This window comes from Erythrolamprus reginae, chromosome 7 (genome assembly GCF_031021105.1).
Source record: "Erythrolamprus reginae isolate rEryReg1 chromosome 7, rEryReg1.hap1, whole genome shotgun sequence".
Taxonomy (NCBI): Eukaryota; Metazoa; Chordata; class Lepidosauria; order Squamata; family Dipsadidae; genus Erythrolamprus; species Erythrolamprus reginae.
Genome location: NC_091956.1, coordinates 2908747 through 2922006, shown reverse-complemented (window position 1 = coordinate 2922006; position 13260 = coordinate 2908747). Strand labels below are relative to the sequence as shown.

At 44.0% G+C, this 13260-nt stretch overlaps 2 protein-coding genes across 2 annotated transcripts in view; one reads left to right on the top strand and one right to left on the bottom strand.

The window, feature by feature from the left end:
* The window catches only part of PCED1A (PC-esterase domain containing 1A), a 405386-nt gene that overhangs the window by 28425 nt on the left and 363701 nt on the right, over positions 1-13260 (top strand). The gene's annotated exons all lie outside the window — the stretch shown is intronic.
* The window catches only part of ADAM33 (ADAM metallopeptidase domain 33), a 63777-nt gene that overhangs the window by 17944 nt on the left and 32573 nt on the right, over positions 1-13260 (bottom strand). Inside the window, 7 exon segments of the mRNA XM_070756836.1 lie at positions 833-975; positions 2047-2131; positions 2471-2637; positions 3596-3667; positions 4190-4255; positions 6012-6198; positions 8918-8994. Of these exon segments, the coding sequence (XP_070612937.1) occupies positions 833-975; positions 2047-2131; positions 2471-2637; positions 3596-3667; positions 4190-4255; positions 6012-6198; positions 8918-8994 (797 nt within the window).

Here is a 13260-nt window from a genome sequence, read left to right as displayed (position 1 = left end):
TTCTCAGCCCACCAACAACACCCCCCCCTCTGAGAACTTAAACTGGTCCAGCAGGAACTCATTAAAAGCCCTTCCCCAAAATTCATTGCGTTGAACTTTGGATTCTTTTTCCCTTCATTTCTTTCTCCTGCTCCCTCTTATTTCTCTTCTTTTTTTCTTCTTCTTCCTTCCTCCTTTTTCTTTCCTTCCCTCTACTGTCTCTTCCCTTCCCTTCTTTTCCCCCCATTTTTCTTCTCTCTCCTGCTTCCTCCATCTCTTGTTTCTCTTCTCTTTTTCTCTTCCTCTTCTTTCCTTCCTTCTTTCCTCCTTTTTCTTTCCTTCTCTCTACTGTCTCTTTCCTTTTTTCCCATTTTTTCTCTCCTGCTTTCTCCATCTCTTATTTCCCTTCTTTTGTCTCTTCCTCTTCTTTCCTCGCCTTCTGTCTTCCAGTCTTTCTTTCTTTCTTTCCTTCTTTCTTTCTTTTTCTTTCTTTCTTTCTTTCCTTCTTTCTTTTTTCTTTTTTTCTTTCTTTCCTTTCTCTTTATTCTCTTTCTTTTCTCTTTCTTTTCTTTTTTCTTCTCTCTACTGTCTCCTTCCTTCCCTTCTTTCCCCCCTTCTTTTTCTCCCTCCTGCTCTCTCCATCTTGTTTCCCTTCTTTTTCTCTCTCTCTCTTCTTTCCCCTCCTTTCTCTCTATTTTTCTCTTTCTCTCCCTACTTCTTTCTTTCTTTCTTTTTTCTTTCTTTCTTTTCTTTCTTTTCTCTCTATTCTTTCTATTTCTTTCTTTCTCTCTATTCTTTCCTTCCTTCCCTCCTCCTCCCTAAATGGGAGACACCCTCCCCCCCACCATTTTACCCCGTGGCTGCAGCCATGACGCAGCCTCCCTGGGATGCCGTAGCCTCCACGCAGCAACCTTCCACGTCGTGGCTCATGCCGAAATTGTGGCCGATCTCGTGGGCCATGGTGGCAGCTGCTCCGATGGGCATCTCCGAGTGGTCCTGGTTGGAGAGGGGGGGTTGAGAGAGAGAGAGAGAGGAAAGGGGGTCATTTCCTTATTTTACTTGCCCTGCCTGTAACCCCTTCTTCTTTTCTTTCTCTGTTTTGGTATAATTTATATTTATTTATAGAAACATAGAAGTCTGACGGCAGAAAAAGGCCTCCTGGTCCATCTAGTCTGCCCTTATACCATTTCCTGTATTTTATCTTAGGATGGATCTATGTTTATCTCAGGCAGGTTTAAATTCAGTTTCTGTGGATTGACCAACCACGTCTGCTGGAAGTTTGTTCTAAGTATCTACTACTCTTTCAGTAAAATAATATTTTCCCACGTTGCTTCTGATCTTTCCCCCAACTAACCTCAGATTGTGCCCCCTTGTTCTTTCCTATAAAAAGCACTTCCCTCCTGAACCTTATTTACACTTTAACATATTCAAATGTTTCTATCATGTCCCCCCTTTTCCTTCTGTCCTCCAGACTCTACAGATGGAGTCCATGAAGTCTTTCCTGATACGTTTTATGCTTAAGACCTTCCACCATTCTTGTAGCCCGTCTTTGGAGCCCTTCAATTTGATCCATCTCTTTGTGTAGGTGAGGTCTCCAGACCTGGACACAGTATTATTCCAAATGGGGTCTCACCAGCGCCCTATACAGCAGGATCACACTCTCTCTCTTCCTGCTTGTGATACCTCTAACTATGCAGCCAAGCATCCTACTTGCTTTATTTATTTATTTATTTATTTGATTTTTTTTTTTTAATGCCACCCTTCTCCTTAGACTCAGGGCGGCTTACGACCTGTTAGCAGTAGCACTTTTTAACAGAGTGACTCAAGGTTTGACTCAGCCTTCCGTCCTTCCAAGGCAGGTAAAATGAAGACCCTGATGATCAGGTGAGGAGGGGGCGGGATTGTGCGGGAATTCTGGGAGTTGAAGTCCATAAGTCTTAAAGGGGCCATGATTGCATGCCCCTGGCCTCTATAGGGATGCTCGCTGGTGGTTTTCCCCAGAGTACACAAAGCTGCCAATCAACAAGACGAAGGGATTGGGGGGAAGAGCCATTATCTTCTCCTTACCATGCTCACACCCCCAGAGTTCTCCGCACTGCACATGCCTTCCAGGGGGGCCATTCCGATGGTGGTCCCTCTGAAAGTGATCCCTCTGCAAAGAATCGTGAGAAGATATTGATCCTAGTCCCTCCCTCCCTCCTTCTCTCCCTCCCTCCCTTCCTCCCTTCTTTCTCTGCCTCCGATTCCTTCCTTCCTATCTTCCTTCCCTTGCTTCTATGGTCCTTCCTTCCATCTCACCCCCACCCTCCCTTCCATTCATTCATCTTCCCCACTCCTTCCTTCTTTCCCCCCTCCCTCCATTCCTTCTCTCCATCCCTGATTCTTTCTCTTCCTCCATCCTATTTCCTTCCTTATCTTCCTCCCCTCTCCAGCCTAACATTTCTCCCCCATCTTGGCTGCTGAGGAGCCCACGGGATGAGGAAGGACTCACGTGAGGAGCTGGGCGTTGTCGTGCTTCCTGCGGGTTCTCAGCGTCTTCTTCCACTGGAGGAAGGAGACAAGGGTGGCGTGGGCGTCTTCGCTGACCGTGCACTTGTCTTGGTCTGTCCAGACTTCCAGGCCGATCAGGGCCACTTTGATGTTCAAGGACCTATAAAACTGAGCGGGAGAAGCGGGTGGGCTGGGAAGAGCAGTAATGGGAAGGAAGGAAGGAAGGAATTGAGTGGAAGAGAAGGAAGGATGGAGGGAGGAATCAGGAGAGAAAGGAAGACTCGAGTGGGAAGGGAGGGAGGAAGGAAGGAAAGAATTGAGTGGAAGAGAAGGAAGGAGGGAGGGAGGAATTGAGTGGAAGAGAAGGAAGCGATGGAGGGAGGGAGGGAGGAATTGAGTGGAAGAGAAGGAAGGATGGAGGGAGGAATCAGGAGAGAAAGGAAGACTCGAGTGGGAAGGGAGGGAGGGAGGGAGGAAAGAATTGAGTGGAAGAGAAGGAGGGAGGGAGGAAGGAAAGAATTGAGTGGAAAAGAAGGAAGGGAGGGAGGAAGGAAGGAAGGAAGGAAAGAATTGAGTGGAAGAGAAGGAAGGAGGGAGGGAGGAATTGAGTGGAAAAGAAGGAAGGGATGGAGGGAGGGAGGGAGGAAGGAATTGAGTGGAAGAGAAGGAGTGAGAGAGGAATTGAGTGGAAAAGAAGGAAGGGATGGAGGGAGGGAGGAATTGAGTGGAAGAGAAGGAAGGAGGGAGGGAGGAATCGAGTGGAAGAGAAGGAAGGGAGGGAGGGAGGAAGGAAAGAATTGAGTGGAAGAGAAGGAGGGAGGGAGGAATTGAGTGGAAAAGAAGGAAGGGAGGGAGGGAGGGAGGAAGGAAAGAATTGAGTGGAAGAGAAGGAAGGAGGGAGGGAGGAATTGAGTGGAAAAGAAGGAAGGGATGGAGGGAGGGAGGGTGGAAGGAATCGAGTGGAAGAGAAGGAAGGAGGGAGGGAGAGAGGGAGGGAGGAATTAAGTGGAAGAGAAGAAAAGAAGGAAGGAAGAAATCAAGAGACGAAGGAAGAATCGAGTGAGAAGGAAGGGAGGGAGGGAGGGAGGAAAGAAGGAAGGAAGGAAGGAAGGAAGGTGACCATTACCTTGTCTACGTAATTAGCGATCTCCAGAATCCGCTGTTTTGTGACTCCCAAATTCTGCTTTTGAGCTCTAAACTGTGAAAGAACAATGAGTGAGAAAAGGAAGAGAACTACAGTGTAAAACCTTTCCTTCTTCCAAAAAGGGGAATTATCTCTTCCACGGCCACCAGCATGCAAAGGGCACTCTCTCTCTCTCTCTTTCCCTCTCCCTCTCTCTTTTATAAAAGTAAACTTTATTTAAACACACAAAGCACAAGCAATCAAACTTACCCAGAAAAGAAACAGAAAAAAATTAAAATAAAAGTTGGACATTTTTGTGATGTGCCTCTAGTTATAGTAAATAGCCTATTTACTATTACATAAATTATATTTACATATATACATCGAGTTTTAGCAAAGATCTTATTCTGTTTTGTCTTTTGGTTTTCCTTTTGCGACCGATTCTCCCTCTCTCTCAGGGTCCCACTCAATCCTGAAGATGGCATATGATGGGCCCTCTCCTGGCCCGACTAACTGGGAAGATCTGAAGTTGACCACGGGTTCATGCCAGGACACGCGTGCCGTTTCCAGCCAGAAGCAAAAAATAAAAATGCTCACCAGTGAGTAATCAGCTACAATAAAGAGCTCCATATACTTCAAGGCTCTCCAAGAATCCCGTTTTTTCTGCAAGACAAAATGTTTCCGTGTCATCAGGAGAACGAAGAGGGCAGCATGGACAAGGTACATGGTTATTAGGGTTTGCCATTGTAAACTACCTATTGTAGTCTCTTGTACTATCACTTTAAATATTTTGGGCTGGTTCGCCACAAGAGGGCGCCAGTGCTCCTTCCCTCAATGATGCTTTAACGCTCATTCGCTTTTGCTTTGCCTTGAGGGGGGAGTGTATTTGCTTAGTGCTTGTTATGGATTGTTTCTATTTTGTATAGTGTTCCCTCGATTTTTGCAGGGGATGCGTTCCAAGACTGCCCGCGAAAGTCGAATTTCCGCAAAGTAGAGATGCGGAAGTAAATACACCATTTTTGGCTATGAACAGTATCACAAGCCATCCCTTAGCACTTTAACCCAAAAATTACCATTTCCCATTCCCTTAACCATTCACCATTATTACTTGTACTCAACATTGAATAAGACACTTAGTGATCCTGATATTTATAAACATAATTATTTATTAACAATATGACGTCATCGGACGAGAAAAATCGTGGTATAGAAAAAAACCCATGAAGTATTTTTTAATTAATATTTTTTGAAAAACCGTGGTATAGGCTATTCGCGAAGTTCGGACCCGCGAAAATCGAGGGAACACTGTACAGTGGAACCCCGACATAAGAGCTGCTCTACTTAAGAGCAACTCAAGATAAGAGCTGGGAGGGGAGAGATATTTTTGTTCTACTTACAAGCCCAAATTCGAGATACAAGCGCCAAGGAGCTGTCTCCTGAAGCCAAACGCTAACTTCCGCGTTCGGCTTCAGGAGACAGCTGCGAAGCGGCGCGCGTGTTTTAAAAGGTTGCAGCCGGCCTGGGGCTCGGGGGGGTGCTTGCAGCTTTCTTTCTTGCTCTTTTTCTTTCTCTCTTTTACCTTCCCTTCCTCTATTTCTTCTTTTCTTTCTCCTTCCCACCTTCTTCCCTCCCTCCCTCCCTTCACTCATTCCTCTCTTACTCTCCCCTTTCATAAGTTTCCTTGCTTCCTTCCTCTGTTCCTGTCCCTTCCCTCTTTCCTTCCTTCCTTCCCACCCTCCGTCCATTCATTCACCCATTCCTCTCTTGATCGCTTAAAGCCGGTCCCTGGTGCAAAAAGGGTTGGGGACCTCTGTCCTACAGGATTGGGTGGCAGAGAAGTTGAACATATGTAAATTTAAAAGTTTAAGAAAGTTTACAAGTTAAGTGAAAGAAACTTCATTATTCATTTATATGTACATGTACATTTCTTCATTAAAAACATGTCTTTCTGCATAATTTAGACTAACTTTGTGAGTTTTTTGAGGGCTGGAACCAATTAAAATTATTTACATTAATTCCTATGGGGAAAAGTCGTTCGAGATAAGAGCTGCTCGACTTAAGAGCCCAGGTCCGGAACGAATTAAACTCGTATCTCGAGGTACCACTGTATAGGTAAATAGTACTTATTCAGCATAACTAAGTCTGTGTCTTTTTCTTTGGCTTTACCACACATCCACACTCTGCTCAGTGTATGTCAAAGGTCTCATAGCCTAGCTATACCGAGACATACCAACAATGGAGACCCCAAATCTGTCCTTCATCCCGTCCTTGCCCCCCAAATCTCCCTGCTAGGACCATATCGTGTTGTAAACAATATGAACTTCTCCCTCTGCGGCTTCTAGCATCAGCCTAGCTGTGAGATGGGCCTGGAATTCCGCCAATTTAGCCCGGGCAAGATTGGAACACAGGATCCTCCTACTCGCTTCAAGGGCCGGAAGATTCCAGTGATGTCAGCCACGCTGTTGGGGAGAAGGTCCCCTTGTTGGCAAGTGGCCCCTTTGACCAAGACGTCCTTCGCCCGAAACAGGGTGTGAGCTTCCGATGTGGTGGTGTTGGCTGGAGGTTTCAGGTAGTAACTGCTGTTGTGATGCAGGGCGATCAGCCCGCTGGATGGAGAAGAAAAATAAAAGATTAGAGTAGAGTAGAAGAGAAGAGAAGATAGGAGAGAAGAGAAGAGGAGATAGAAGAGGAGAAGAGAAGAAAAGAGAAGATAGGAGAGAAGAGAAGAGAGGAGAGGAGAAGAGAAGAGAGGAGAAGAGAAGATGGAACAGAAGAGAAGACAAGATAGGAGAGAAGAGAAGAGAGAAGAGAAGACAAGATAGGAGAGAAGAGAAAGTAAGAGAAGAGAATATTAAGAGAAGAGAAAAAGAAGAGAAAATAAGAGAAGAGAGAAGAGAAGAGAAATAAGAGAATATTAAGAGAAGAGAAAAAGAAGAGAAAATAAGAGAAGATAGATGAGAAGAGGAAAATAAGAGAGGAGATTATTAAGAGGAGAAGAGAAAATAGAAGAGAAAATAAGAGAAGAAAATATTAGGAGAAGGGAAGAGATTATTAAGAGGAGAAGAGAGAAGAATAGAGTAGAATGGAATACAAGCATCTAATTTAGAAACAGTTGAGTTCACTTGTAATCATAAATTGAGGACCACCTGTATCTGTTTGTCTGTCTATCTAATCTATCTATCTATCTATCTATCTATCTATCTATCTATCTATCTATCTATCTATCCATCCATCCATACATACATACATACATACATACATACATCCCTCCATCTATCTATCTATCTATTGGATTTCTAGGCCATCCTTCTCCAGCGGACTTAGGGTGGCTTACACAATAAAACCAATACAAAATACCAAGAAACCCAATGTAAAACCTAGTCTAAGGTTAAAAACCATTTAACTACAATCCAATCATAATCTATACCAAAACCCTGGCCTTGGACCCCCTCTGTGGAGGAGGGAGGAGCCTGGCTTAAGGCCTTGGCAATCTCCAAATAACGAAAAGGAGGAAGACCCTCATCTAGGTACTGGGGACTTGAATTCGGGTCCTGCCGAGCCTGGGAAGCAGAGAGAGATTTCCGTGGCTCTCCATCCGTGGCCCTGTCCACAAGGGAAAGAGTGGCGGGGGGAAAGGCTTCCGGCTGACCTCAGGAGTCGGGAATGAGGACTGGGCCGTGAGAGAGGAAAGGAGGGGTAGGGGGTCCCTGTGTGGGGGCTGCATAGCTGAAGGGTGACTTCACTGGCCGGCATTTTTTTGGCTTAGCCAGAGAGAGAGAGAGGCTGGCAGGGCTATTTTGGGGTCTTGCGGAAGCCGGCTCCCTTGGCTGGGAGGGAGGGGATTCAAAGGGGGGCGGTCCCCATGCAGGAAGAGCCTAGCCCCCCCCCTTCCCACCCCAACTCTTCTGTCCCCCCTTCCCTGGGTCTGGAAAAACATTCAAAGGCATCCTCCACAATCCTGGGAGTCGGATGTTGCGAGCCGCCCCAAGTCTGCGGAGAGGGGCGGCATGCAAATCTAATAAATCATAATTATTATAATTAATGTTCAGAGGAAAGGTGGGGTATTGGGGGGGAGGCAGGAAGTGTTGGTGGTGGGGGGCCCCTGAGATTGCACAGCCCCAAATGAAAGACCAGCGAAGAGAGAATTACTAGAGAAGAAAGGAGGAGAAAGAGAGAGAGAATGACCATCTATAACTACGTCACCTCCAAACTGATTTAACTGTTGTTAACTGTTGTATTATTTCCTGTAATTTTATCCTAGGAGAGGGGCGGCATACAAATCCAAATAATAAATAAATAAATAAATAAATCCCAGGCATGTTTACATTCAGTGACTACGGATTGACCAACCACGTCTGCTGGAAGTTTGTTCCAAGCATCTAACCATCATGGGTATAGGGTTTCCTGCTTGATTTGAGGGGCTGGCTAGAAGACCTCCGAGGTCCCTTCCAGCTTATTCTATTCTATGCTATTCTATTCTATTCCATTCCATTCTATTCTTGAAGATTGGCAGCAGAAAAAGACCTCATGGTCCATCTAGTCTGCCCTTATACTATTTCCTGTATTTTATCTTAGGACGGATCTATGTTTATCCCAGGCATGTTTAAATTTAGTTACTGTGGATTTGTCAACCACGTCTGCTGGAAATTTGTTCCAAGCATCTACTACTCTTTCAGTAAAATAATATTTTCTCATGTTGCTTCTGATCTTTCCCCCAACTAACTTCAGATTGTGTCCCCTTGTTCTTGGGTTCACTTTCCTATTAAAAACACTTCCCTCCTGAACCTTATTTAACCCTTTGACATATTTAAATGTTTCGATCATGTCCCCCCTTTTCCCTTCTGTCCTCCAGATTCTATAGATGGAGTTCATGAAACATAGAAACCTAGAAGACTGATGGCAGAAAAAGACCTCATGGTCCATCTAGTCTGCCCTTATACTATTTCCTGTATTTTATCTTAGGATGGATCTATGTTTATCCCAGGCATGTTTAAATTTAGTTACTGTGGATTTATCAACCACGTCTGCTGGAAGTTTGTTCCAAGGATCTACTACTCTTTCAGTCAAATAATGAAGTCTTTCTGCTTTATGTTGTGCTGTTTTTCGCACTCCATGAGCTTCCATGAAGTCTCCAGAGGGCAAAATGGCCTTTCTCAAGGCCGAAAATCAGCTGCCCGGCATGCATGCTGGAGTTAATATAGGGCAACGCCGCACGTGCCCTTCGATAGCGCTCTGTGTGCCACCCATGCACGCCATAGGTTCACCATCACGGGTTGGATTGGAAGACCTCCAAGGTCCCTCTTTTCTTCTGCGTTCTCTTCTTACCTGAAGCCGGAGCAGGTACTAAGCACCACCCAGGAATCCGCGTGTCCTCGGACGTAGCCGTGAAAATAACACAACTCCTGGAAAGAGAGGTCACAAAAATTGAACACAACAGGTAGCCATGTAGATTGAACCACCGCAACAGAGGATGCCCAAAATTCCTGCTGCTAAGGGAGAGCGTGGTTAAGGAAATATTTACTTACTTACTTACTTACTTACTTACTTACTTACTTACTTACTTACTTACTTACTTACTTACTTACTTACTTATTTACTTACTTACTTATTGGATTTGTATGCCGCCCCTCTCCACAGACTCAGGGCGGCTAACAACAGTGATAAAAAACAGCATGTAACAATCCAATACTAAACAACTAAAAAACCTCTTATTATAAAACCAAACATACATACAAACATACCATGCATAAATTGTAAGGCCTAGGGGGAAAGAATATCTCAGTTCCCCCATGTCTGACGGCAGAGGTGGGTTTTAAGAAGCTTACGAAAGGCAAGGAGGGTGGGGGCAATTCTAATCTCTGGGGGGAGCTGGTTCCAAAGGGCCAGGGCCTCCACAGAGAAGGCTCTTCCCTGGGGTCCCGCCAAACGACATTGTTTTGTTGACAGGACCTGGAGAAGACCCACTCTGTGGGACCTAACTGGTCGCTAGGATTCGTGCGGCAGAAGGCGGTCCCGGAGATATTCTGGTCTGATGCCATGAAGGGCTTTATAGGTCAAAACCAACACTTTGAATTGTGACCGAAAACTGATTGGCAACCAATGCAGACTGCGGAGTGTTGGTGTGACAAGGGCATACCTGGGGAAGCCCATGATTGCTCTCGCAGCTGCATTCTGTGCATTATCTACTATATATACCACACACCACATGCGCGCACAGCTCTTCTAAAATTATACACATTCCACCTCATTTACTGCGATAGGAAAAACATACTCAGAGCATACTCAAAAGAAAAAAAAATTCAATTTTCTTCTATCGAGTCTGCATACCTGACCATAACTTCACTACCGGGTCTGCGTGTCTGGTCGTACCCATAGGAGCCCATCGCTGCTTTGGGGGAACGCTGCAGTGGTCATTAAGTGCGAACAGCGGTGCACCAGTTGCGGCCCTATCTGGACCGGGAGTCACTGCTCACAGTCACTCATGCCCTCATCACCTCGAGGCTCGACTACTGTAATGCTCTCTACATGGGGCGACCTTTGAAAAGTGTTCGGAAACTTCAGATCGTGCAGAATGCAGCTGCGAGAGCAATCATGGGCTTCCCTAAATATGCCCATGTTACACCAACACTCCGCAGTCTGCATTGGTTGCCGATCAGTTTCCGGTCACAATTCAAAGTGTTGGTTATGACCTATAAAGCCCTTCATGGCATCGGACCAGAATATCTCCGGGACCGCCTTCTGCCGCACGAATCCCAGTGACCGGTTAGGTCCCACAGAGTTGGCCTTCTCTGGGTCCCATTGACTAAACAATGTTGTCTGGTGGGACCCAGGAGAAGAGCCTTCTCTGTGGCGGCCCCGACCATCTGGAACCAGCTCCCTCTGGAGATTAGAATTGCCCCCACCCTCCTTGCCTTTCGTAAGCTCCTTAAAACCCACCTCTGCCGTCAGGCATGGGGGAACTGAGACATCTCCGCCAGGCCTATACAGTTTATACGTGGGATGTTTGTGTGTACGTTTGCTTTTAATAATGGGGCTTTTAGCGTTTTTTAAATTATTAGATTTGTTCTTACATTGTTCTTGTTATTATTGTGAGCCGCCCCGAGTCTACGGAGAGGGGCGCATACAAATCTAATTAATAATAATAATAATAATAATAATAATAATAATAATAATAAGTCCCTTTTTTCTAGTCTCCTTGTAACTCTGAGTGGTCACTAAATGAACAGCCAGTTGTAAGTCGAAGACCACCTGCATCAGCAATTGTTTGCTCAGGTGAGATTGTTGCAAACTTTGCCTGTGGAATCAATCTGGATTTCTGCAGCGTCTCAAAACTAATTAAAATTAACAATCCAGCTAATTTCAAACCCAACAGATGGTTTATTATTTAAACTAATCTCATTTTGGGGGCACTGGAGCATCGAAAACAAACCTTTTATCAACAATGAAATAATCTTTGCTCTATTTGTTTGGCTCGACCGCCGATTCCCCAACTAACAGGCGACAAGAAATGAATTTTAAAAATTATAAACAAATATAAAAAGGAAATAATCTATTTCATTAAACTCATCACTACTACGGCTAGGATAACATATGTACAATTTTGGAAAAAAACCAGGAAACCCCAATAGATGAGGACATAATTAGAAAAATATTGGATTGCGCTCAAATGGACCAATTAACGAGGAAAATAAAAGAAATACACTGAATACTACTCAGTATGGAATAAATTACATGAAGGGCAGAAAGAAAGAAAGAAAGAAAGAAAGAAAGAAAGAAAGAAAGAAAGAAAGAAAGAAGGAAGGAAGGAAGGAAGGAAGGAAAGAAAGAAAGAAGGAAGGAAGGAAGGGGAGAGAGAAAGAAAGAGGGAGGGAGAGAAATGAAGGAAGGAAGGAGAGAGAGAGAGAAAGAGGGAGAGAAAGAAAGGAAGGAAGGAAGGAAGAGAAAGGAAGGAAGGAAGAATAGATAAAAGTTGAACTACATGGAAGAATAACATCAAATCTTTATGGATCGTTGTATAGAATAATGTAGAAGAAGAAAGAACAGAGAAAGAAGTAATTAATAAAAATGTAAATTTATTTGTATAAGGAAAGTATATGGGTGGATGCAAACTGAGAGATATTTACTGTAAACATGGGGGAATTGTATCCATATATGTTTCTCTGTCTTTATGTAGGTGTTTTATGTGTATATAATTTTAAAAATTAAAAAACGAAATGCATTTTAAAACTCTACTCCTTTCCCAAACTTTCACCGAAGTTTGGGAAAGGAGCAGAGTTTTAAGATGCATTTTGTTTTTTAATTTAACACATATCTTGTCAAGCTAGGTACCTATGGAGATTCTCCATCAACCAAGTCATGACCGACACTTTTGTGACAGGCAGCTGGACTTGATTATTTTTTTCTTGAAGACGTTTCACTTCCCATTTTTTATGTAATATTTACATTTACGATCATTTGGGAATTGACTTGTTCTTTCTGATTTCTAGCCAAATGTAAAATATTTAACCCTACATATAATAACGGCGGCAAGGATCGTATTTGCGCAAAAATGGAAGAATCCACAGCCGCTCCGAGTCCTCGGAGAGGGGCGGCATACAAATCTAATTAATAATAATAATAATAATAATAATAATAATAATTTTTATTATTATTGTTGTTGTTATTGTTATTGTTATTATCATCAGAGGACAAAGAGATCACAAATAAATTATATGAGTGTGCGGAGATGACCATGGAAGTAAGCAATCAAAACGATTCGGACAGCTATGCAATCTGGAAAAAATGGTATTTTTGGACTAAAAAAAAGGAACTCACAACAAACGCTGGAATAAAACATCAAGATATATAAAAATAGTTAAATACAATATAGATAAAAATGTATGTACAAGATGCTGATTCACCTGTCAATAAGATTATGTATTGTTTTAAAAACTATCATAAACATATATTTTTTTTAAAAGAAAAGAAAAAGGGACTATAAGGGATTAGATTTTATAATATTGCTATCTGTAGATGAAATATGTCTCATGTGTAGTTAATTTCAATTAATTTAGCAAAGAAGAGGATAAAAAGTATATATTAAAAGCATCTTATAAATAAATAATAATAATAACCCGGGGGGGGGATTATTGACCCCCTCTGAGAGGGTCCACAGCTTGGGCCACAGCTCATATTAGAGAGCCACCTTTCAGCTGTGGTGAGGGGGGGGCGTTTGCCCAGGTTCGCCTGGTGCACCAGTTGTGGCCCTACTTGGACCGGGAGTCACTGCTCACAGTCACTCATGCCCTCATCACCTCGAGGCTCGACTACTGTAACGCTCTCTACATGGGGCGACCTTTGAAAAGTGTTCGGAAACTTCAGATCGTGCAGAATGCGGCCGCGAGAGCAGTCATGGGCTTTCCTAAATATGCCCATGTTACACCAACACTCCGCAGTCTGCATTGGTTGCCGATCAGTTTCCGGTCACAATTCAAAGTGTTGGTCATCACCTATAAAGCCCTTCATGCCACCGGACCAAGGTATCTATGAGACCGCCTTCTGCCGCATGAATCCCAGCGACCGGTTAGGTCCCACAGAGTGGGCCTTCTCCGGGTCCCGTCAACAAAACAATGTCATTTGGTGGGGGCCAGGGGAAGAGCCTTCTCTGTGGCGGCCCCGGCCCTCTGGAA